Source organism: Lethenteron reissneri, chromosome 60 (genome assembly GCF_015708825.2).
Source record: "Lethenteron reissneri isolate LAM-NWPU_2019-01 chromosome 60, ASM1570882v1, whole genome shotgun sequence".
In the NCBI taxonomy this organism is placed as follows: Eukaryota; Metazoa; Chordata; class Hyperoartia; order Petromyzontiformes; family Petromyzontidae; genus Lethenteron; species Lethenteron reissneri.
In genome coordinates this window covers 6,046,695-6,072,118 of record NC_083838.1, presented here as the reverse complement: position 1 = coordinate 6,072,118, position 25,424 = coordinate 6,046,695, and the positions used below count along the sequence as shown (strand labels likewise).

At 52.0% G+C, this 25,424-nt stretch overlaps 1 protein-coding gene across 1 annotated transcript in view; it reads right to left on the bottom strand.

The window, feature by feature from the left end:
* LOC133357936 (NEDD8-activating enzyme E1 regulatory subunit-like) overlaps nt 1–24,976 on the bottom strand; it is a 28,501-nt gene extending 3,525 nt beyond the window's left edge. The window contains exons 1-17 of the mRNA XM_061576128.1: nt 24,871–24,976; nt 24,584–24,645; nt 24,438–24,468; nt 21,563–21,634; nt 20,186–20,265; nt 17,729–17,948; nt 16,147–16,209; nt 15,615–15,678; nt 12,317–12,408; nt 10,946–11,005; nt 6,547–6,683; nt 5,502–5,577; nt 5,330–5,369; nt 4,119–4,205; nt 2,877–2,969; nt 2,033–2,147; nt 1,389–1,438 (exon numbers count right to left, since the gene is read on the bottom strand). Of these exons, the coding sequence (XP_061432112.1) occupies nt 1,389–1,438; nt 2,033–2,147; nt 2,877–2,969; nt 4,119–4,205; nt 5,330–5,369; nt 5,502–5,577; nt 6,547–6,683; nt 10,946–11,005; nt 12,317–12,408; nt 15,615–15,678; nt 16,147–16,209; nt 17,729–17,948; nt 20,186–20,265; nt 21,563–21,634; nt 24,438–24,468; nt 24,584–24,621 (1,318 nt within the window). The 5' untranslated portion in view covers nt 24,622–24,645; nt 24,871–24,976. The remainder of the gene's footprint in view (nt 1–1,388; nt 1,439–2,032; nt 2,148–2,876; nt 2,970–4,118; nt 4,206–5,329; nt 5,370–5,501; nt 5,578–6,546; nt 6,684–10,945; nt 11,006–12,316; nt 12,409–15,614; nt 15,679–16,146; nt 16,210–17,728; nt 17,949–20,185; nt 20,266–21,562; nt 21,635–24,437; nt 24,469–24,583; nt 24,646–24,870) is intronic.
* Nucleotides 24,977–25,424: the final 448 nt, after the last annotated feature.

Below are 25,424 nucleotides of genomic sequence, written 5' to 3'. Positions count from 1 at the left end.
GGGTGGGGGGGGGGGGACAAGGGTGGGGGACGAGCGAGACGGTCACATTGGTTGCTCTGCACACGGAAGCCGCTCACGAGGACTACGCATAAATTTCGATTTAAAAGCTTTCGTGACTGCAGGGATTCATCTTCTTGGTTCTTTCAGTAAAGTCACGTAGAATGGAAATAATAGACTAAAACATAATAAAATAATTCTCACGACGTTTCGGCCACAACGCAAGCAGGTGAAGACCAGGTCTGCCGGGGAGACGCTGAAAGAACCAAGAAGAAGGACTACGCAGTTGAGGACTCGGCAGTTTTCCACCGCGCAGCCGACCCGTGCCGCGACCGCGTCTAGCCGTGCCCGGCGCGGGTCCGGAGTCGCCAGTGTTTACTCTACATTCTGCTAAAATCTGAAAATGATTAACCCTGACCCCTGACCTTGCTTGGCCCTTAGTCACAAACGGCTGAGTCCAGATTTAGATTTCAGTCGGGTATGTTTTGGTAAGAGAAACGAGAAGCATTTTTGCATCCGGCACCGCACATCCATTACACTGGTCAACACACTTTTTCTGGCATAGGCCATTCCAAATCTGGCATCAGTTTTTGTCTATCACATCAGGTTTTTGAGATATCAAATATTGCATTTTCAATAAAAAATGCAGAAGAAAAATATTAAATGTGGATATCTACATAAACACTATCCTGAAAATACAGCACCATATTTTAACACTAAAGCAGTCACTGACTCGCAACAACTTGCAATCATAAGTGACAGAGTTAATTTCGGGTAAAATCTATGAAAATGGGGTATGCCGATAGCATAAAAATGAGATGTGATAGAGCAAATCTGAGATCAGATTTGGAATCGGCACCCTGAAATTAGTCTAAAACAGCTGCAAAAGTCCAGGCCAGAATTTTTTTTTTGTTGACCAGTGTTATCCACCTCTTGTGTTGAAAGTACCGTTAGCGTCCGCCGCTTACTCCCGTCTACCAGCGACTGAATGAAACATTTTCAGTCACCATCTGTCACACGCTCCTGCGACTTACACTCCAACTAGCACCTGCACGTCAGCGACTCTCATTGCTCCATAACCACGGCACATTTCCCTTTCAGGCCGCTCCCTCCTTTGCCTGCAACTCTGTCGTCAGTCTCGACCACCGACTATCATCCCTGCTCGCGACCGGTCCCTGGGCCAAGCCCACTAACTTTTCATTACAATCAACACGATTCCTCTAACTTGCGTGGTCTCTCTCTCTCTCTAATAAGAGCGTTGCTCTCCCTCGTCTGTCAGTGTAATTCCCCGGGCTGAAGTGCATTGGTGGTTCAAGCTGCGATGAAGTCTCGGCTGCCGCGTGCGCAGCACACACGAGTTGAAATCGTCCGTTCGTCTCAATCGCTCGCACCTCCGATGAAGGAGGCGACAGTGTGAGGCTCCGCCGCTCCGTACCGACAGCTGCAAGACAACAGCAAAGACACACGTGGCAGCTTGCTCAGACACACGTGGTTAAACAGGTGGTTAAACACGTGGTTAAACACGTGGTTAAACACGTGGTTAAACACGTGGTTAAACACGTGGTTAAACACGTGGTTAAAGACGTGGTTAAACACGTGGTTAAAGACGTGGTTAAACACGTGGTTAAACAGGTGGTTAAACAGGTGGTTAAACATATGGTGAAACATGTAACCCGGGGGACAGGGGAGGGGGGGCAAATGGGCAGTTGACCCCCCACCCCCTGCAATGTCACAGAGGATGTTTGAGATTTATCATGAATGTAAAATTGTTGCACATAACGTAAAAGGAGAGTGTGCGTGGAGGGGAGTGGAGTGAGATGAGAGGTAGGACGGTGCGTGGAAGGGAGTAAAGTGAAATAAGAGGGGAGAGGGAAGAGAGTGCGTAGAGGGGAGCGGAGTGAGCTGAGCGGGGCGAGGCAGGCAGGGGCGAGTCTATGGAGCATCTAGAAGGTGATGAGCGGGAACCCCGGAGCTCGGCTCGTGCGACCATAGAATGGGAACCGAGGGACGTCTGGCAGCGGGACGCTGCACGTACAACTCATGCAGGTACTCGTCCTTGACGGAACATCGGAGCCCCCACTCCTGCAGCAGGCCGGCCACGCACGCCCGCAGCTCGGCCACATCCCGGTCCACGTCCTCGGCACGCACACCTAGCCAGGAACAGCGGTAGTGAGCGTTGCAGGTGGGTGACATGTTAACTACCTCGCCTGGTATGCAGGAGGTAGTGGGTTCGATCCCGACCCTGACCCCTGTATATTTGAAGTTTGCGTGTCTCTCTGCCCGTGGATTTTTCTCCGGGTCCTCCGGTTTTTACCCTCCAGGTTTAGGAATATGCGTTTAGAGTATTTGTCTTGCGATAAATTTCCACGTGATGAGCCACGCAGTTGAGCTACCATTTGTGGCCAGGTCACTTCTGAAAAAGAGCTACGTAGCTCAGTAAGCCTTAACTTGGTAAAACAAAAATAATTTATATATTTTTTATAGTATATTAGTTTCAAATGAGTACCTGGTGCGGTGTGTAAACATCGCCACCGGGGTGACAAATGGGTGGTGCTGGCCACTCACCCCCTGGTGTGCCATGCCGGCCTTCATAGGTGCACATTAACAGCACTTGCCTAAACAGTCTGGCTATACGGGGGTCTTTGTACACATGAGGCACGTTGGCATAGTAGGGGGCACAGCTGATGCATCTGCCAGTCACATCAGTCAGTCAACCCCATAGCACTTGGGTCTGCCCCGTGACCTCCTGCCAGCGGGCGTTCGACACTTTACGTGGCCTCAAAGTGCACATAGCCTGGCACAGGCGCCGTGGTGACGGCACGGCCACTTAGTGGCGAACGGCTGTTGTTTGTGCGGACACGCGGTACGCGCGCTCATACCTGGGTAGCGGCCGTACTGCTGGTAAAAGCGGTCCACTGCCCGCAGCATGACGTACAGCACCGCCTCGCCTTCCGCCGACTCCAGCTGACTGCCTGCACAAACGCGCACAGCAAAGATCCCCCCCCCCCCCCGTCCCGTATAGCCTTAACAGAATGTTGTGGCGAGTGCTGTTTGCGACATGCCACCTATGAAGGCCGGAACAGCACACGAGGGGGGTGGGTGGCCAGCACCACGCCCGGCCGACTTTGTCTACCAAGTGGCGATGCTTACACATCCCACCAGGTATAGTTCTCGTTTGAGGCCGAGTCGACCTGGGGGAGGCCCAGGATTAGCTTAGATATCATCACTGGTGTTGGCCCAGGAGCGGGAATCCAACTCGGATCGCCGGGTTCGTAGCGCAGTGACGCGCGCACACACACACAGCAACAAACATGGGTAAGATCAGCTTGGCCAGGGGTAACGATATGACAACACCGTGCCCTCCCTCCCTCCAACTAAAGTTGAAAGCATTATCACGTAAACTCTGTCGCGCTACGCTCAAGCATCGTCCAATATGAACGATATTTGACTGAAAATCTGCGTTGCTATGAGGAACTTCCCCTATAGAAAACCGGTCACGTTGATCAAAGCGCTTTAATCAACACTTCGTGATAAAACGGCCAGCACCAAGAAGGATAAGCCTTCTTGGTTCTTTCGGTAAAGTCACGTAGAAGGGAAATAATAAAATTATAAAAATAAAACATTATAAAATAATTCTCACGACGTTTCGGCCACAATGCAAGCAGCCGTCCTCAGGCGAAGAACAGGTCTGTCGGAAAGACAGCGTCTGAATGAAACGTCGTGAGAATTATATTTTTAAAAAGTTTAATTTTTATTATTTTATTACTTCCCTTCTACGTGACTTTACCGAAAGAACCAAGAAGATGAATCCCTGCAAGTCACGAAAGAAGCTTTAAATCGAAATTTAAAGGATAAGCCTTGTCGGCCAGTGCGATGACATCACACGCCGTGCGACTCCCTCCCTCCCTCCCTCCCTCCCTCCCTCCCTCCCTCCCTCCCTCCCTCCCTCCCTCCCTCCCTCCCTCCCTCCCTCCCTCTCTCTCTCTCCCACCCTTCCACTCCACTGCACTCCCTCCCCGCGCGCACTGCAGATGAACAGTCAACCCGTGGCGCTGCAGACGAAACAACCGCGTGAACACGGAGAATGTCCAGTCGTGGGTTAGCAACTGGCGGCAGGTCACCTATGTCGGCGGTGAGGGCGGTCTCAGCGTCGTACTCCTCGGCCAGCGAGCGACACCTCACGACGCGCAGGAAGGCCGCGTGCTTGCCTGCGAGAGGAGCAACACGACAACAATCTCCACGTTAAACGGGGTGGGTGGGGGGGGCGGTGGGGCCTCCACATCTCACTGAATATTTGTTGAGGTCACTGCTATCACTCGCTGGACCGAGGTAGCAGGTGACACGTGGCTAGTAGCCACAGCCGTAGTAGCGAGAGTTACGTTGGATGTGGAAATAAGGAGTTAAGACGTGGATATAACGCTTTGTACCCTGTGTAGGGTTAGCACAAATTGTGGAAGATTGCATATGAACAATAATAATAATTATATTTATTACAACAGTGTAATGGAATCAAGATGCTTTTCCGGGAGTGTGCTGCCAAGTTTCTGCAGTGAGGGTGATGTTGCTGCTGTGTCGAGTAAGATGCAGGGTACTTATTTATCAGCATTGGCATAAACTTAATTTGGAACTTTCGTGACTGCAAGAATTACTCTTTGGTTCTTTCGGTAAAGGCACGTTTCGATTGCCTATGTTTGTCTCTCTCTATGTATCTCTGTGATATCTGTCTGCTTATATGTTTGTCTATATGTCTCTGGTTCTGTGTTTAATCTCTATCTCAAATTTAGCATTCTCAGGAAGAATGTAATCAACCAGGTAGGGTGTTGACTGTTATGTTATCCGACTCTCGGTTGTATTACATTACATTTCTAAGTATACTAGATTTGTGTTTCTATTTCATTTATACCTGATGATGATTGCTTGTGTTGCAATCGAAACGTCGTATACTAGTATTTAATTTATTATTTTATCTTTATACGTCACTTTACCGAAAGAACCAAAGAGCATTTGGCATATTTTGCGTGAATGTACGTCGCCCTTCCTTGGCACCGTACGTAGCCAAGCGTGCAAATCGGATGTTGGGTTTTTATTTCTTTTTAGCCCGAGGAAGAAACCGGAGCACTTGGGAGGAAACCGATGCAGAACAGGGTGTGTGTGTGAGAGAGAGAGAGAGAACGCACCAACTACACACGCAGAAAGGCACCCTAGTCGGGATTCTAACCCGGGCCCCCCTCCCTTCTTCGCCGTGTTATCCATTAGATAAAGGGTCGGCTTCAGCGCACCCGAGCGGTGGCTGAGCACGGCTACGGATGCTGTGCCAAGTGACGTTACTCACAAAACAGCCTCACGTCTCCCTCCGATATGCCGTCCGCCGGCTGCGAAACACACAAGCGGCGGCCGCGTTAGTCCTCCGTGCTCGGCAATGCGAACCTCAAGACATGTTCACCGTCCATTAATAACAACTCATCACAACTGAGTAAGTTCGGTATCTGTGCCACGCGCCTCACCCGTCCCAGAGATTGCAGCAGCGAGGCAGTGAGCTTCCCAACAGCATCAGCGTCTTGCTTCGCTTTTTCCCGGTACCTGCAACAGCGAAATGTTGTCACACTGAGCCCCTATTCACACTGATGGAGTACAGGAGGTGTCGGTGTGGCCCAAAAATGCTGATGTTTTAAACACCGCACCACCTACTTGAGCTTGGGGAGACACATTTCTGAAGGCTTTACAATTAAATTTGAAAGCATTATCAACGTACGCTCTGTCGCTCTACGCTCAAGCGTCGTCCACTATGAGCGATACTCGATGTAAATCTACGTTGCTATTGAGGACCTACCCTGCAGAAAAATGGGTCACGTTGATCAAAGGGCTTTCCCAACACTTGGCGATAAAACGTCCAGCACCAGGCGATAAAAGGTGCAGGACTAAGAGGGTAAAAGCCTTCATAATAAAGGTTTTTTGGGCTAGATCGCGTTATTTATAAATGTGTCGTAACCCTCCACCACCCGACACGGCCAAACAGTAAAAAAAAGTGTTACGTTGACAAAAGACAAATAGTTCACTACTTTAGCCCACCGGTGTGTTGAATCAACATCATTTAAAATTCAACACACCGGTGGGGCTAAAGTAGTGAACTATTTGTCCTTTGTAAACGTGACACATTTTTTACTGTTTGGCCGTGTCGAGCGGTGGAGGGTTACGACACATTTATAAATAACGCGATCTAACCCAAAAAACCTTAATTATTAATAATATTGGTCGCGAAAGCCTACGTGTTAAACAAGGCAAGCCTTGTCGGCCAATTCGATGACATCGCGCGCGACGTGGTCTCTCTCCGTGCGGCTCGGAACGTAACGTCGCCGCTAAATAACCGCTTGGACGGATTCCGGAGTGTTCCGGAATCCGTCCAAACGCATGACTCCTTCTTCCTAGCTTACGTCGATCCCGAGGCGGCTCGGTGAAAAGACAAACCAGGACACGGCACGTCAGTCTAAGGGGCGGGGGTCAAAGGTCAGCGACGGGCGCCCCAGGGCGGAGGGGCTCGGGGTCACGCACACGTTCTGGAGGCGCACGAACTTGTCCGAGTCGGCGATCATGTCCGGGATGGAACCACGCAGCGGCAACACGCCCTCCGCCCCCTCGGCCTCCACGAAGTCTCGCAGCGCTCGCACGAGCACCCAGAAGTCGGCGCTCTGGCGGCGGGAACGTCAGAGCGGGAAGAGACCGTTACATGGCGGTGGCCGGGGGAGCTGTGGTGCGCGAGAGAGTTTGGGTGTGGGCGAGCGGGAGGTTGGGTGTGGGCGAGCGGGAGGTTGGGTGTGGGTGAGTGGGAGGTTGAGTGTGGGTGAACGGGAGGTTGGGTTTGGGTGAGCGGGAGGTTGAGTGTGGGTGAGTGGGAGGTTGAGTGTGGGTGAGTGGGAGGTTGGGTGTGGGTGAGTGGGAGGTTGAGTGTGGGTGAGCGGGAGGTTGGGTGTGGGTGAGCGGGAGGTTGAGTGTGGGTGAGCGGGAGGTTGGGTTTGGGTGAGCGGGAGGTTGGGTGTGGGTGAGTGGGAGGTTGGGTGTGGGTGAGTGGGAGGTTGGGTGTGGGTGAGTGGGAGGTTGAGTGTGGGTGAGCGGGAGGTTGGGTGTGGGTGAGCGGGAGGTTGGGTGTGGGTGAGTGGGAGGTTGGGTGTGGGTGAGTGGGAGGTTGGGTGTGGGTGAGTGGGAGGTTGGGTGTGGGTGAGTGGGAGGTTGGGTGTGGGTGGGTGGGAGGTTGGGTGTGGGTGAGTGGGAGGTTGAGTGTGGGTGAGCGGGAGGTTGGGTGTGAGTGAGTGGGAGGTTGGGTGTGGGTGAGTGGGAGGTTGGGTGTGGGTGAGTGGGAGGTTGGGTGTGGGTGAGTGGGAGGTTGAGTGTGGGTGAGTGGGAGGTTGGGTGTGGGTGGGTGGGAGGTTGGGTGTGGGTGGGTGGGAGGTTGAGTGTGGGTGAGCGGGAGGTTGGGTGTGGGTGAGCGGGAGGTTGGGTGTGGGTGAGTGGGAGGTTGGGTGTGGGTGAGTGGGAGGTTGGGTGTGGGTGAGTGGGAGGTTGAGTGTGGGTGAGTGGGAGGTTGGGTGTGGGTGGGTGGGAGGTTGGGTGTGGGTGGGTGGGAGGTTGGGTGTGGGTGAGCGGGAGGTTGGGTGTGGTGGGTGGGAGGTTGGGTGTGGGTGAGCGGGAGGTTGGGTGTGGGTGAGTGGGAGGTTGGGTGTGGGTGAGTGGGAGGTTGGGTGTGGGTGAGTGGGAGGTTGAGTGTGGGTGAGTGGGAGGTTGGGTGTGGGTGGGTGGGAGGTTGGGTGTGGGTGGGTGGGAGGTTGGGTGTGGGTGGGTGGGAGGTTGGGTGTGGGCGAGTGGGAGGTTGAGTGTGGGTGAGTGGGAGGTTGGGTGTGGGTGAGCGGGAGGTTGGGTGTGGGTGAGTGGGAGGTTGGGGTGTGGGTGAGTGGGAGGTTGGGTGTGGGTGGGTGGGAGGTTGGGTGTGGGTGAGTGGGAGGTTGAGTGTGGGTGAGTGGGAGGTTGGGTGTGGGTGAGTGGGAGGTTGGGTGTGGGTGAGTGGGAGGTTGGGTGTGGGTGAGTGGGAGGTTGGGTGTGGGTGAGTGGGAGGTTGAGTGTGAGTGAGTGGGAGGTTGGGTGTGGGTGAGTGGGAGGTTGGGTGTGGGTGAGTGGGAGGTTGAGTGTGGGTGAGTGGGAGGTTGGGTGTGGGTGGGTGGGAGGTTGGGTGTGGGTGGGTGGGAGGTTGGGTGTGGGTGAGTGGGTGGTTGAGTGTGGGTGAGTGGGAGGTTGGGTGTGGGCGAGTGGGAGGTTGAGTGTGGGTGAGCGGGAGGTTGGGTGTGGGTGAGTGGGAGGTTGGGTGCGTGATCAGGAACTGAAGTGCAAGTGAGCAGGTTGAGTGTGAGTGAGTATGAGGTTGAGTGAGTGAGCAGGAGGTTGAGTGTGGGTGAGTATGAGGTTGAGTTAATGAGCAGGAGGTGAGTGTGGGTGAGTGGGAGGTTGAGTTAATGAGCAGGAGGGTGAGTGTGGGTGAGTATGAGGTTGAGTGAGCAGGAGGTTGAGTGTGGGTGAGTATGAGGTTGAGTTAATGAACAGGAGGTGAGTGTGGGTGAGTAGGAGGTTGAGTGAGTGAGCAGGAGGGTGAGTGTGGGTGAGTATGAGGTTGAGTTAATGAACAGGAGGTGAGTGTGGGTGAGTAGGAGGTTGAGTGGGTGAGCAGGAGGTTGAGTGTGGGTGAGTATGAGGTTGAGTGAGTGAACAGGAGGTGAGTGTGGGTGAGTGGGAGGTTGAGTTAATGAGCAGGAGGTGAGTGTGGGTGAGTAGGAGGTTGAGTGAGCAGGAGGTTGAGTGTGGGTGAGTATGAGGTTGAGTTAATGAACAGGAGGTGAGTGTGGGTGAGTGGGAGGTTGAGTTAATGAGCAGGAGGGTGAGTGTGGGTGAGTATGAGGTTGAGTGAGCAGGAGGTTGAGTGTGGGTGAGTATGAGGTTGAGTTAATGAACAGGAGGTGAGTGTGGGTGAGTAGGAGGTTGAGTGAGTGAGCAGGAGGGTGAGTGTGGGTGAGTATGAGGTTGAGTTAATGAACAGGAGGTGAGTGTGGGTGAGTAGGAGGTTGAGTGGGTGAGCAGGAGGTTGAGTGTGGGTGAGTATGAGGTTGAGTGAGTGAGCAGGAGGTTGAGTGTGGGTGAGTATGAGGTTGAGTTAATGAGCAGGAGGTGAGTGTGGGTGAGTAGGAGGTTGAGTGAGTGAACAGGAGGTTGAGTGTGGGTGAGTATGAGGTTGAGTGAGTGAACAGGAGGTTGAGTGTGGGTGAGTATGAGGTTGAGTGGGTGAGCAGAAGGTGAGTGTGGGTGAGTGGGAGGTTGAGTTAATGAGCAGGAGGTGAGTGTGGGTGAGTAGGAGGTTGAGTGAGTGAACAGGAGGTTGAGTGTGGGTGAGTATGAGGTTGAGTGAGTGAACAGGAGGTTGAGTGTGGGTGAGTATGAGGTTGAGTGGGTGAGCAGAAGGTGAGTGTGGGTGAGTGGGAGGTTGAGTTAATGAGCAGGAGGTGAGTGTGGGTGAGTAGGAGGTTGAGTGAGTGAACAGGAGGTTGAGTGTGGGTGAGTAGGAGGTTGAGTGTGGGTGAGTGGGAGGTTGAGTGTGGGTGAGTGGGAGGTTGAGTGAGTGAACAGGAGGTTGAGTGTGGGTGAGTATGAGGTTGAGTGAGTGAACAGGAGGTTGAGTGTGGGTGAGTATGAGGTTGAGTGAGTGAGCAGGAGGGTGAGTGTGGGTGAGTATGAGGTTGAGTGAGTGAACAGGAGGTTGAGTGTGGGTGAGTAGGAGGTTGAGTGAGTGAACAGGAGGTTGAGTGTGGGTGAGTAGGAGGTTGAGTGAATGAACAGGAGGTTGAGTGTGGGTGAGTAGGAGGTTGAGTGTGGGTGAGTGGGAGGTTGAGTGTGGGTGAGTGGGAGGTTGAGTGAGTGAACAGGAGGTTGAGTGTGGGTGAGTATGAGGTTGAGTGAGTGAACAGGAGGTTGAGTGTGGGTGAGTATGAGGTTGAGTGAGTGAGCAGGAGGGTGAGTGTGGGTGAGTATGAGGTTGAGTGAGTGAACAGGAGGTTGAGTGTGGGTGAGTAGGAGGTTGAGTGAGTGAACAGGAGGTTGAGTGTGGGTGAGTAGGAGGTTGAGTGAGTGAGCAGGAGGGTGAGTGTGGGTGAGTATGAGGTTGAGTGTGGGTGAGTATGAGGTTGAGTGAGTGAGCAGGAGGGTGAGTGTGGGTGAGTATGAGGTTGAGTGAGTGAGCAGGAGGGTGAGTGTGGGTGAGTATGAGGTTGAGTGAGTGAACAGGAGGTTGAGTGTGGGTGAGTAGGAGGTTGAGTGAGTGAGCAGGAGGGTGAGTGTGGGTGAGTAGGAGGTTGAGTGAGTGAGCAGGAGGGTGAGTGTGGGTGAGTATGAGGTTGAGTGTGGGTGAGTATGAGGTTGAGTGAGTGAGCAGGAGGTGAGTGTGGGTGAGTGGGAGGTTGAGTGAGTGAGCAGGAGGTTGAGTGTGGGTGAGTATGAGGTTGAGTGAGTGAGCAGGAGGTTGAGTGTGGGTGAGTATGTAGTTGAGTGAGTGAGTATGAGGTTGAGTGAGTGAGCAGGAGGTTGAGTGTGGGTGAGTATGAAGTTGAGTGAGTGAGCAGGAGGTTGAGTGTGGGTGAGTGGGAGGTTGAGTGTGGGTGAGTATGAGGTTGAGTGAGTGAACAGGAAGTTGAGTGTGGGTGAGTGGGAGGTTGAGTGTGGGTGAGTATGTAGTTGAGTGAGTATGAGGTTGAGTGAGTGAACAGGAGGTTGAGTGTGGGTGAGTATGAGGTTGAGTGAGTGAACAGGAAGTTGAGTGTGAGTGAGTGGGAGGTTGAGTGTGGGTGAGTATGTAGTTGAGTGAGTATGAGGTTGAGTGAGCAGGAAGTTGAGTGAGTACTCGGCTGACATTTCCGCTCACCTTGGCCGAGAGGCTTTGACAGCTGGGGTCACTGAAGAGTTGCCGAATACCATCAGGAATCTGGACAAAGCGCAGTCGAAAAAAGAAAAAAAATGTGATTGTGCGTGCGATTTAAACGCCACACGCGCAATCCATATTTTTATTGCGGAAGGCACCCGGATACGGAGCTCACGGTGGGCTAAGTTGCGCGCTGGCCGCAGGAAGGGGATAGCCCCTCACCAACTACCGTCGACGCCTGCGATGAGCACGGTTGGCTACGTATGGGGCGAAAGAAGTTCAACATACATATGTAGTGACACAGCGCCGACTGCTGTCCAGCAGCGGAAACTGCGGTGGACAGTAAGCGCACAGGCCGTGGAGCGTGTCCACGGTGTGTGTGTGTCTCAACAATAAACCCGGTGTGTGTGCCGGCAGGGCGGAGGTACTAGGGCAAGGGTCACGGAAGACCTCATCGGGAGGCACCTGGAGCCCGCTAGTGGGTTCGAGAAGGGAGCGGAGAACGGGGAATAAAAGCAGCGGAGAGCGGGAGCTCCGGGCTGCCGGTTTGGGGAGTGGACTCGTCTCGTCTCGTCGTCTTCGCCCGATAATTGTGTGGTCGGAGAGTAGTTGGCTGTCTCGGTCGACGCCGTCGGCGCAACGCGGTCAGGGTTGTGTCTAGGCCGGGCTGTAAGGCAACGTGGTCGAGAGAGGAGGCGATCCACGCGAGTGTGAACGGCCGCAGTGGTGTAACGGAAATAAAAGAGACGGTACCTCCTGCAACTACTTCGTCTCCGACTGTGTGCTACACACACACACACACTGAGGAGGACACTACACATATGTAATAAAAGACTTTGTCACGCACTGCTGGTCTCCGTTGCTCTTTTTATTTAGCTTCTTGCTCGCACCCCGCTGGTCCTGACAGCGGACCAGCGTCTCCTCGCGCGCGTCCCGCACGCGCTTCCTCGTCAGCTCCTCCGCTCCCCCAATCCGCACACCGCTGGCCGACGGTGTGCTGAGGTCCTCCAGCCACGTGGCTGCTGGCGCGGATCCCCTCCGGCCACCCAACGTGGCTCAGCTTCCTCACTCCAACAACCGACCCGGAGCCCTTCCAGGCTCCCCCCTATATCCCCTTTCCCACGTGATCCTGTCTCCTCCCCTTCCGACACCGTCAGATCCGGCCTTCCCATAGCGCCCTGCTGGCTCCACCCCCGTTCACCTCGCTTCCGATTGGACCCGAGGTGAACGGCGGGCCCTCCCATATACCCCCATACTGGGCTCCGCCCCCCAATACCCCGGGCCGTATGATTGGGCCAGAGCCCAGCAGCGAACCCCGTTTACGCTCGCGTTACACATACATACACGCAGACGCAGGCAGCAGCCCTCGCTCACCCGTGTTGGGTTGAGAGCGGTCGTTGTGTTCTTGATGGCCTCCTCAAAGTTCTCCTCGACAGACGACGCTCCGTGCTCGTTCTTGATCATCCCTGCAAGAACGAACGCTCCGCACAATCAGCCGCTAGCAGGGGGCGTCTATCCATATTTAATGTGAGGATATATCCGGGTTGCCGATGGGTCACACCTCGTTACGATGATTGGCTCTGCTGGTCCTGGCCCATAGCCAATGGGGTGAAGTCTAGGGGCGTGGCCCTGACGTGATGGGAAGGGGACATCTGTAAGTAGAGGATTGGATCTGCTGGCTGTAGCCACAGCCAATGGGGGGACGAGTCAGGGGCGCGGTCCTGGGAACGTACGATGAAGTCTAGAAGATTCCATAGAGGTCAACCAGGATTGGTGGAAAGGTACCACGTGACCCGGGTATTAAAAGGGGTGGAGACGGACAACACGTGGTGAGATCTGGAACGAACGGAGGGTGAGGCCACGCTGGAGTGGGGTCCAGGCTACCACGTGGCCACGCGTGTCTCTCACTCCCTCTCACGCTGTCTGTCAGCAGCGTGAAGGAGTAAGACGGGAGTGTTGTGAACGAAAGACAAATAAAGACCGGATTCCAGAAGTCGCTTCCACGACCTTTATTACACATACATAACAAAAACTCACAGCTCACTGCATTCGGGATGTAAACTTACGGATAACACAAAAGGGGATTTGCCCAGAACAGCTGCACCGAACCTCAAGGCAGCAGGATCCTGTCCGGAGATGTCTATCCAATGGGGTGCTGCGGTGGCGAGATGTTAACTGCCTTGCCTGGTATACCGGTCATGGATTTGATCCTAACCCTGACACCAATACTCCTAGGTTTTTTCGGTAAAGGCACGTAGGTAAAAAATAAATAATAAAAATGAATAATAATAAATAATATAAACATTTTTTAAAATAAAAATGTTCTATTTTTTTATTTCTATTATTTTCTATTATTTTTATTACTTCTTTTTATTATTATTTATTTTTTACCTACGTGACTTTACCGAAAAAACCTAAGAGTATGAATCATTGCAGTCACGAAAGCTTCAAATCTAGAACCGACTCCAATATACATGGAGTTTGCATGTGTGATCGTGTGGATTTTTCTCCGCGTCTTCCCTGTTTTTCTCTCCAAGGTTACAAACGTGCATTTAGAGTATATGGCTGCTTATACATTTCCACATGATGATAAGCCACCTCTTTGAGCTATCATTTGCGATAGCCAGGTCACTCCCTGAAAAAACTAACCCGTAAAAACAAAGTTTTTCACTATAAATCCATTATATGCGTGGCATCGGTTTTATTTTATTATGTTTTTCTTGAGTAAGAGTTTCATTTTTATCACATTGGTATTTTAAATTAAATATGACATTTTTTTTTTCCTAAAAAGTGAAAAATTTTTGCATTTTTTTTCTCACGAAAATGCATTGTCACGCACAACGAGTCTGTGTGCAAAATGTCAGCTCGATTGGATCACGGGAAGTGGGTTAAAAAACGACCGAAATATTTGCACGGTCGTAAGCAAGCAAGTGAACTTAATATAAAAGATTTAAAAATAGCTACGTAGCTCAGTGGCCTTAGCCTGGTGAAATAAAATAAATAGTTCACTCTGCGGTAGCGGGAGGAAACCCGGAGCTAAACCAACTCTTATAAGAGTGGACACCACATGGAGGTCTGCAAGGACCGGTAATTACAGGTAGTCCTCTGCTTACGATGGAGATGCGTTACGACGACCCCATCGTAAGTCGAAAATATCGTAAGTCGAAGATGGTCTAGCCTGCCCAGGAGTCTTAAAGAATGGTGACAATTTAGCAAAACAGAGCAATTTAGAGTACTGTACTCTATAAACTATATACTGTATGTATTTATTAATTACAATACTGTATTGCACAGTAAAATTGAAAGTAAAAAAAGCAAGGTAAATTCTTAGCCTACCTATGTGAACTGCAATTTAATAGAAAGTTTTTTTTCAGGAAACAATCCTATCTGCTATAAAAACTTTTAACATGCATTGAACGTATCGTATAGTGGTAACCCTAAAATGAAATCGCTAAAGCTACGTATCATAGCGTAGTGTATAGTAATCATGTAGTGTGTAGTGTAGTGTATAGTAGTGTATAGTGTAGTGTATAGTAATAATGTAGTGTATAGTGTAGTGTATAGTGTAGTGTATAGTAATCATGTAGTGTATAGTGTAGATTATAGTGTAGTGTATAGTAGTGTATAGTGTAGTGTATAGTAATCATGTAGTGTATAGTGTAGTGTATAGTGTAGTGTATAGTAGTGTATAGTGTAGTGTATAGTAATCATGTAGTGTATAGTGTAGTGTATAGTGTAGTGTATAGTAGTGTATAGTGTAGTGTATAGTGTAGTGTATAGTAGTGTATAGTGTAGTGTATAGTAATCATGTAGTGTATAGTGTAGTGTATAGTGTAGTGTATAGTAGTGTATAGTGTAGTGTATAGTAATCATGTAGTGTATAGTGTAGTGTATAGTGTAGTGTATAGTAGTGTATAGTGTAGTGTATAGTAATCATGTAGTGTATAGTGTAGTGTATAGTGTAGTGTATAGTGTAGTGTATAGTAGTGTATAGTGTAGTGTATAGTGTAGTGTATAGTAGTGTATAGTGTAGTGTATACATGCATTGAACGTATCGTTACGTATCACATTGTGCCGTACTCGCCAAGATTCTGTCCGTCGTCTGCATACTTGAACGATGTTAGGTTGTCGGTGGCAATTTTGTCGAATCGCTATCGCCATCGTAAGATCGAAATATCGTAAGTCGGACCCCATCGTAACTCGGGGACTACCTGTATTATAAAATCCGCGTGATGCGTTGCCATGCTCTCTAAGTTTGGGAGTGTCGTAGCGGGGTCACCAGCCGTACTGGGAACGAAGCCCCCCCCCCACCCCTCCCCACCCCCAAGGCATCACAATCTAATTCTAGATTTGAAGCTTTCGTGACTGCAAGGATTCATACTCTTAGGTTTTTTCGGTAAAGTCACGTTATTGTACAGTATTATACAGTAAATTCAGCTGCGACGGTCCCACCTGATGACGGAGACTTGTGTTGCCTCCGAAACGTCGCGATTAATTATTTTATTTCTATTATTAGTACTATTTATTATTTATTATTTATTTTTTACCTACGTGACTTTATCGAAAAAACCTAAGAGTGTACATCACAATCTGTGATGGTGCCAACCCCACCAGGAACCTACACACGGGGCTGGCACGGGGTCGAGGGGAAGCGCTCAAGCGATTGCCATACCTTGCCTGATCAGCTCCTTAAACTGGTCCTTCTCCTTGTAGTTCTTGGGCAGACTGCCATCGTGCTGCAAGCACACGCACAGCGTCACAGTGTAAGAGAACGACACGGGCCCAGGAGAAAGAGAGAGCAAGAGAGTGACGGGGTAACGTTTATTCTTTGGTTCTTTCGGTTAAGTCACGTCTAAAGATAAAATAGTAAATTAAATAATAGCATATTACGACGTTTCGATTGCAACACAAGCAATCATCATCAGGCATAAAAGAAATAGCAACAAAAATCTGTCTGTAGTTTTCTAGTTAGATTTTTGTTGCTATTTCTTTTATGCCTGATGATGATTGCTTGTGTTGCAATCGAAACGTCGTAATATGCTATTATTTAATTTATTATTTTATCTTTAGACGTGACTTAACCGAAAGAACCAAAGAATAATTCCTGCAGTCACGAAAGCTCCAAAATTAAGACGGGGTAACGTTTAAGAAACAAGCCGCGAGCACGGTGACGGGAGGGAACCGGGCGAAGGGACGACCGTCACCTGTGACCTCCACACGTCCAAATACTTGGCTACCACCACCAGCCATGGCGTATGACTGTGCTCCTGTTGATCACACACACACAGAAAGACAAACATCACGAACGTATTCTAAACAGGCTATTGGTGGAAAATGCAAGTGACAGCATACTGAGATCAGAAGTATAATTTTTTTCAAGAGACCTGCGTACTCATTTAGCGAATTACTCATTTAAGGCTGAATCAACCTAGGGGCGGACCAGGATACGGTTCAAATGCCACAAGCTACTGATACTATCCATGATTGCTGAACAAACTCCGGCCATCGGGAGCGTAACACGGTGCCACAAGCCATCAATGCTTGCGTACACGTACAAACACACGCGCACGCAAACAATAACAACCGCTTAACACGAAGGCTTTCGCGACCAATATTATTCATAATCAACGTTTTTGGGTTAGATCGCGTTATTTATAAATGATTTCACGCTTCAACACACCGGTGGGCTAAAGCAGTGAACTATTTTGTCTTTTGTCAACGTGACACTTTTTTGCTGATTGGCCGTGTCGGGTGGTGGAGGGTTAGGACACATTTATAAATAACGCGATCTAAACCAAAAACGCACACACATTCACACGTAATTCTGCCACGTGGGATAAGATGAAGAAGACGGTCGTGAAGCTCTTATAGAGGGAAATGGGGTGCCGCGGTGGTCAGATGTTAACTCCCTGGCCTGGTGTGCAGGAGGACGTGGGTTCCAGTTTGCATCCTTCCACAATGAGAATCAACATCACGTGTTTAAGAGTATTTGGCTGAATTTTTTTTTTGTCAAGGCTCCCTCCTCCTCTAACCCAGCTTAAATATACGCTGCCAAGCTTGGTGGTGTTTCATTCAGACGCTGTCTTTCCGACAGACCTGTTCTTCACCTGAGGATGGCTGCTTGCGTTGTGGCCGAAACGTCGTGAGAATTGTATTTTATTATGTTTTATTTTTATTATTTCCCTTCTACGTGACTTTACCGAAAGAACCAAGAAGAGGAGTATTTGGCTGCTAGAAATATCCACGTGATGATAAGCCACCTCGTTGAGCTATCATTTGTGGCCAAGTCGCTTCCGAAAAAGAGCTAGACAGCTCAGTGCTAAAATTAGTCAAGAGTTTACACCATTGGAACCTCATTTGCCAGTAAAAAATATGATAATTGGTTTTTTACCCTTCTATCTGGCAACAAAACTGACACCTTTTTTTTTTACAAGGAGTCATGTTTGCATAGACCACAATATCTGCAGTTATAATGCATTATGACTGCAGGTATTGTGGTCTATGCAAACATGACTCCTTGTAAAAAAAGGTGTCAGTTTTGTTGCCAGATAGAAGGGTAAAAAAACAATTATCTTAGTCAAGAGTTCTTATTTTAGTTTTGGCCATAATCTAGCCTCTGCTGGGATGAAGGCCTCCCCAAAGCCCACTCCATCTCGCACAGCAAGGCAGCCCCATCCATCCATCCACCTCCTGCGCACGACGTCCAATTGTGTGACACGGAGTTCACCGGGAGTGTGTGTGTGTGTGTGGGGGGTGAGGTGAGGGTGGCGGGCAGGTGTGAAGCACCTTCTTGTCGAGGAGGGCCAGGTCGCAGGAAGCCAGGTGTTTGACGAGCGCCGGGAAGGGACGGTCGAGGCGCAGGTCTTCGAGCGCGTTGTCCGGGTGCGACTCGACGACCGTGTGCTCGCGAAGTGCCACGCGCATGTAGCCCGCCATGCCGTAGGCTCGGCACGCCAGCAACGGCACGCCCGCCTGCCACAGCACCGCCGCCAGCCGCAGCAGCGTGCTGTCGGGCGGAGGGGTGCGGACGCGGCGGAACGTGCGTGCGTTGAACTGCTTCTTTCGCGCCGTGCGGAGCCGACCGTGTGACGACGCGAGGGGTCGCCGTGTGACGTCGCGAGGGGTCGCCGTGTGACGACGCGAGGGGTCGCCGTGTGACGTCGCGAGGGGTCGCCGTGTGACGTCGCGAGGGGTCGCCGCGTGACGACGCGAGGGGTCGCCGCGTGACGACGCGAGGGGTCGCCGCGTGACGTCGCGAGGGGTCGCCGCGTGACGACGCGAGGGGTCGCCGCGTGACGACGCGAGGGGTCGCCGCGTGACGGCGCGAGGGGTCGCCGCGTGACGACGCGAGGGGTCGCCGCGTGACGTCGCGAGGGGTCGCCGCGTGACGACGCGAGGGGTCGCCGCGTGACGACGCGAGGGGTCGCCGTGTGACGTCGCGAGGGGTCGCGGTGTGACGACGCGAGGGGTCGCGGCGTGACGACGCGAGGGGGTCGCCGCGCGACGTCGCGAGGGGTGCCGCGCGACGACGCGAGGGGTCGCCGCGCGACGACGCGAGGGGTCGCCGCGCGACGACGCGAGGGGTCGCCGCGCGACGACGCGAGGGGTCGCCGCGCGACGACGCGAGGGGTCGCCGCGCGGTGTCGCGAGGGGTCGCCGCGCGGCGTCGCGAGGGGTCGCGGTGTGACGACGCGAGGGGTCGCCGTGTGACGACGCGAGGGGTCGCCGTGTGACGACGCGAGGGGTCGCCGTGCGACGTCGCGAGGGGTCGCCGCGCGACGACGCGAGGGGTCGCCGCGCGACGTCGCGAGGGGTCGCCGCGCGACGTCGCGAGGGGTCGCGGCGCGACGACGCGAGGGGTCGCCGTGTGACGACGCGAGGGGTCGCCGTGTGACGGCGCGAGGGGTCGCCGTGTGACGGCGCGAGGGGTCGCCGTGTGACGAGGCGAGGGGTCGCCGTGTGACGACGCGAGGGGTCGCCGTGTGACGACGCGAGGGGTCGCCGTGTGACGACGCGAGGGGTCGCCGTGTGACGACGCGAGGGGTCGCCGTGTGACATCGCGAGGGGTCGCCGTGCGACGTCGCGAGGGGTCGCCGTGCGACGGCGCGAGGGGTCGCCGTGCGACGACGCGAGGGGTCGCCGTGCGACGACGCGAGGGGTCGCCGCGCGACGACGCGAGGGGTCGCCGCGCGACGTCGCGAGGGGTCGCCGCGCGACGACGCGAGGGGTCGCCGCGCGACGACGCGAGGGGTCGCCGCGCGACGACGCGAGGGGTCGCCGCGTGACGACGCGAGGGGTCGCCGTGTGACGACGCGAGGGGTCGCCGTGTGACGACGCGAGGGGTCGCCGTGACGACGCGAGGGGTCGCCGTGTGACGACGCGAGGGGTCGCCGTGTGACGACGCGAGGGGTCGCCGTGTGACGACGCGAGGGGTCGCCGTATGACGTCGCGAGGGGTCGCCGTTTGACGACGCGAGGGGTCGCCGTGTGACGACGCGAGGGGTCGCGGTGTGACGTCGCGAGGGGTCGCCGTGTGACGTCGCGAGGGGTCGCCGTGTGACGTCGCGAGGGGTTGTCGCGAGGGGTCGCCGTGTGACGTCGCGAGGGGTCGCCGTGTGACGTCGCGAGGGGTCGCGGTGTGACGACGCGAGGGGTCGCCGTGTGACGACGCGAGGGGTCGCCGTGACAACGCGAGGGGTCGCCGTGACGACGCGAGGGGTCGCCGTGTGACGACGCGAGGGGTCGCCGTGTGACGACGCGAGGGGTCGCGGTGTGACGTCGCGAGGGGTCGCCGTGTGACGTCGCGAGGGGTCGCCGTGTGACGTCGCGAGGGGTCGCCGTGTGACGTCGCGAGGGGTCGCCATGTGACGTCGCGAGGGGTTGTCGCGAGGGGTCGCCGTGTGACGACGCGAGAGGTCGCGGTGTGACGTCGCGAGGGGTCGCGGTGTGACGTCGCGAGGGGTCGCCGTGTGACGTCGCGAGGGGTCGCCGTGTGACGTCGCGAGAGGTCGTCGCGAGGGGTCGCCGTGTGACGTCGCGAGGGGTCGCCGTGTGACGTCGCGAGGGGTCGCCGTTTGACGTCGCGAGGGGTCACGGTGTGACGACGCGAGGGGTCGCCGTGTGACGTCGCGAGGGGTCACGGTGTGACGACGCGAGGGGTCGCCGTGTGACGACGCGAGGGTCGGAGGGGGAACGGCGAGGAGAGCGTGGCGTGAGGCGAGGTTCCGGGCGGCTGGTGCATTACCTTTCCGGCAGCTGTGTGGTGATGACCACGGTGAACTTGTGAAAGAACGTGGGCTCCTTTTCTAAGACTTTCTCCACAGCCTGTTGCATTAAAAGAAACAAATTCACGTCGGAAAATTGCCGCGTGAATGTTAAAATCTGTAAACGTTTCATCATTATTTTTCCCACACCGATCTTTCTGCATGTAAAATGTTTCCTTCTCATAAGTATCCGAGGTATCAATGGAAATAAATAAAAAATTAAAAAATACTTTTTTAAAAACTCGCTTTAATGAAATGTACTGTCCGAGCTGCCCCTCCCCCTGCCCCCTTCCCCCATCGCCCCTCCCCTCCTTCCACATCCCCCGCCCCTCGGCGTGGCTCCCCGAGGCTTTCCGTGACGTAAGGGACCGTGGTGATTTACAGGCAACGCGAGTTGAGCGTCGACAATTAGAGCCGTAAAAAAGATTGTTAAAAAATATTTATTTTTAATTTTCAATGATAGAATATAGTATTGTCATCAGTATGAAATACCGATACCAAGTTTGCAGTCGATACGACATTGGGATTACGGTTGAAATTGAGTTACAAGATTTTTGGATACGACAACACATACAGTAAGTTAAATGAAAGTGTGTAAAAAGTTTTAAAATACATGTTTTGGATTTTCAATGATAGAATATCGTGTTGTCATCAGTATGACATAGCTATTTTAAGTTTGCAGTCGATAGCACATTGGTAAGTGGATAAAAATTCAGTTACAATATTTCTTTTTGAGGATACAACAGACGGAGTTAAATAAAAGCGTGTAAAAAAGAGCGGTCCCGATGATGCCCTATCGCCTGCTACTAAACAATAGCTTTCTTTTTCACACTTTTGTTATGCAGGCCAGGCGTAGTCACAAACCGAACCTCTCCATAAGTATAACCCGTAAAAACAAAGTTTTTCACTATAAATCCTTTATATGCGTGGCAGCGAACTTAATATAAAGGATTTAAAAATATATTCACCTGTGGAGGACGCGGGGATCGATCCCGCGACCTTTGGCATGGGAAGCGAGGGCGCTACCAACTGCGCTACTCCGCCACGGCCTGTGGAGGGGTTACGCTCTGGGCTCTTACACTCTGACGTTCAGCCAAAGCCATGAATGCGTTCTATTTGAATATATGTAAAATAATTTTTTTTTGTCACGCACAACGAGGCTGTGTGGAAAATGTCAGCTCGATTGGATCACGGGAAGTGGGTTAAAAAACGACCGAAAGATTTGCACGGTCCTAAGCAAGCAAGAAAGCACGCAAGCAAGCAAGCAAGCACGCAAGCAAGCAAGCATGCAAACTTAATATAAAGGATTTAATAAACTTCCTCAAACGAGCAACTTATAACTCCGTCTGTCGTCTTACCTCCTCAACAAAGTTTCCAGACACGTCGCTGTTCAGCTCCTGGATGAGATGCATCGCCGTCTTCGCTCGACTCTGTAACACAAGCACGGCCTAGAGCAGCGGTCGGGAACCTATGGCTCGCGAGCCATATATGGCTCTTCTGGTGACGGCATATGGCTCCCAGACATTTTGAGTTGAAAAAAAAATACAAAAATCAGTTTGGAACTGATTTTAAATTACTTGTGATATTGCTTAATAATACTGTGTCATTTTAAAGTAATCAGAAATTAGTTTTGAAGATAAATTTCTCGGGTCACGGGGCCTCAACGCCTGCATGAAGCTCAACCTCACCACGTACGAACCAGACTACAAGGCCATCAGCAAAACCATGCAGCACCAGAAGTCGCATTAAAAAGTGATGCATATTTAATTTATTATACGTTAAAAATACTATATGGCTCTCAATGCAATATATTAGAAATATTTGGCTTTTATGGCTCTCCCAGTCAAAAAGGTTCCCGACCCCTGGGCTAGAATGTCCTTCTCTCTACATGCATCGTAACCTACGACCTTGATCACAACCCTTGGTCATCACAAAACTCTGAGCCCTCGTAAGATTACCGATTATGTTACGAGAAGAAAACCCATTTTTTGAGCACTGAACTCATGAACGCACGGCCCGGCCCATCGTTGCGTGCCACGTGGTGGTCAATTTCTCAACATTTTTATAATATCCCTGAGCACAATGGCAGAAATATGTCCAGGAGATAGATGCCGATGTCGAGGCCTTCCAGCCACGACGGGAAGACTTCAGGAGTTCGTTCGTGTCGGTTTGCTGTTCCTCCTCCGTTGAAGGAGTGGATACCAGTCGCTTTGCTAGTTTGGGTCCCTAGTTTTGGTTGCTGCCACAAACACATTCCTGCGGAGGGAGCTGGTAGGAACGTTGGGTTGCTCGGTCAATGGCCTGCAGGGTCAACGGCGGCGGGGTGTATTCCGCAAATATGGCCAACTGTGAGGGCCGGGCACAAGCCGGCGTGAGTAGGTTAAACGTTGAGTTTTCTAAGGGCACCACGGGTGACCAGCCCCTCCCCACCCAGCCCCACCCTCCCCACCCCCCACCCAGCCCCACCCTCCCCAACCCCACCCAGCCCCACCTCCCCACCCAGCCCCTCCCCACCCAGCCCCTCCCCACTCTCTCCACCCAGCCCCTCCCCACCCAGCCCCTCCCCACTCTCTCCACCCAGCCCCACCCTCCCCACCCCCCACCCAGCCCCACCCTCCCCACCCAGCCCTCCCCACCCAGCCCCTCCCCACTCTCTCCACCCAGCCCCTCCCCACCCTCCCCCTCCCCACCCAGCCCCTCCCTCCCCACCCAGCCCCTCCCTGCACGACGGACGGACGGACACAATAATCCCCTGTGGGCTGGTGTAACCAGGAGGTTCCTACCAGTGTTAAACTGCTGTAGCTTGTCTTTATTGAATATCTCTATGGGTCTATGTATCTCTTTCATGAGTACAGACTGCAGTGGTGTACTTGGCTTGCATGGCCACAAATGCACTGTGGCTTGTTTTGCATTGGGGAAAACCGTTCAAACTCTGCCATGCGGCATCGGGAGGGGCCTGACTGAGTAAAGACGTGAAACCTAGAACTGTGAATGGGCTCGGGGTTGATAATGTTGTTTTTGTTGTTGTATTTTTGATAATTGCTTGCGAAAAAAAGAACCGTGAAAAGCATCATAGGTTTCGGATTCCCGCTCATGGCCAACATGAGTGACCATTAACTGAACTGGTCCGGTCTTTCCCCCTAGCTAGCTCGACTCAGCCTCAATTGAGTAACCGGTGCCGATGTGCAAACATCGCCACTCGGGAGACAAAGGTGGTTGGGCGTGGTGCTGGCCACCCACCCCCTCGTGTACTGTGCCGGCCTTCATAGGTGCTCGTTAACAGCACTTGCACCTATGGTCTGTTAAGGCTACACATGGAATCTTTGTCTTTGTGTGTCTGTTCAAATGAACCCACACCGTGGCCTGATGATCCCTGGCGCTGGTGCTTTTCTTTGGCTGCCACTGACCATACTCTTAGGTTTTTTCGGTAAAAGTCACGTAGGTAAAAATAATAAGAATAATAAAATAATAATAAAATGAAAATAACTAAATTAAATCACGACGTTTCGGAGGCAACACAAGTCTCCGTCTTCAGGTGGGACCGTCACAGCCAAATTTACTGTACAAGACAGAGACTTGTGTTGCCTCCGAAACGTCGTGATTTAATTATTATTTTATTTTTATTATTTTTTTACCTACGTGACTTTACCGAAAAAACCTAAGAGTATGAATCCTTGCAGTCACGAAAGCTTCAAATCTGCCACTGACCAAGTACATTGAGCATGCGACCTTGCACTTTGAATATTAGCCCGAGCCAATCGGTTCAATCGTTCCTAAAATCAAACTGGATTGGACTATCTAGTTTGTGAAATTTTCCTATCCGATTGCCAAAATAATAATAATTAAATGATGACGTCACCCTGATGCTGCTCTATTTAAGACCGGAAGCAACAGGAGAGCTTCACCATTCTTGCCCGATGAAGCTGATTGTAATTATCAGCGAAACGACGTGCTACTCCAATTTTCAAATGCTGTTGATTCTCTCTTCAACACACACCGGTGGGCTAAAAAAGTCAATTAATTTGTCCTTTGAAAAACGTGACACATTTTTTACTGTTTGGTCGTGTCGGGTGATGGAGGGTTACGACACTTTATAAATAACGCGATCTGACCCAAAAACCTTTATTATGAAATAATATTGGTCGCGAAAAGCCTTGTGTTAAAATAATAATCGAAAAATCTATAAATGATGAACGACCCTTACAAAGGACACCTCAACATGAATTTCATTACCTCGCCAATGCTGCTCTTGTCCAAAAAGAAACTGTTACAACAAAAACAGAAAATGTTTTAGGACCACACAAAGCTGCAATCGTCGTGTATTTAAATGAATAGCACGGCGATGAGAAGGCAGAGTCCACACGTGTAAGAAACCTTACTTGTTGCCAATATCTTCCCCCACTGACTTTGTTCCCATCCAAAATCGTAAAGGCGCCAATGCCTGAAACGGAAACAAGAAAATTAAAGTGTCAACGCACAACCTTCCATGCAAGTTTCACATTCCAACCACGCGGTGTTGTGAGCGCAATAGCTGGGTTTTAAACCCCCCACGAGTAGAGCTTTTTCCTTGTCAATGAAATTCATGAATTCGATAAGGGAAGCATTTATCACGGGGTCGAAGTGTCCCCCCGCCTCTATGCGAGAAGGAGTGGACGGAGGCACGCACCAGGCAGCACCAGGTTTTTCAGGATCTCGGTTCCCGTCGCGCTGGCGTTGATCAGACACACGTGGGCGTTCTCCAAGGCTTGCTGCCCATGGTCGCCCCACAGCCTGTCACACGCCCAATGTTGATGAAAAAAAACGGAGTGGTCAGTCTTCGGCTCGATGCAGAGGGACAACGATTGAAGGGGAGAAGCGTAAGACGTGCATTGAAATGCAGGCTCGCTGCCTCTCCCTCTCATCTCACTCCACTCCCCTCGATGCACTCTCCTACCTCTCATCTCACTCCATGCACTCTCCTACCTCTCATCTCTCATCTCACTCCATTCCCCTCCACGCACTCTCCTACCTCTCCCCTCTCATCTCACTCCACGCTCTCTCTTACCTCTCCCCTCTCATCTCACTCCAATTCCCTCCACGCACTCTCCTACCTCTCCCCTGTCATCTCAATCAACTCCCCTCCACGCACTCTCCTACCTCTCTCCTCTCATCTCACTCCACTCCCCTCCATGCACTCTCCTACCTCTCCCCTCTCATCTCACTCTACTCCCCTCCACACAC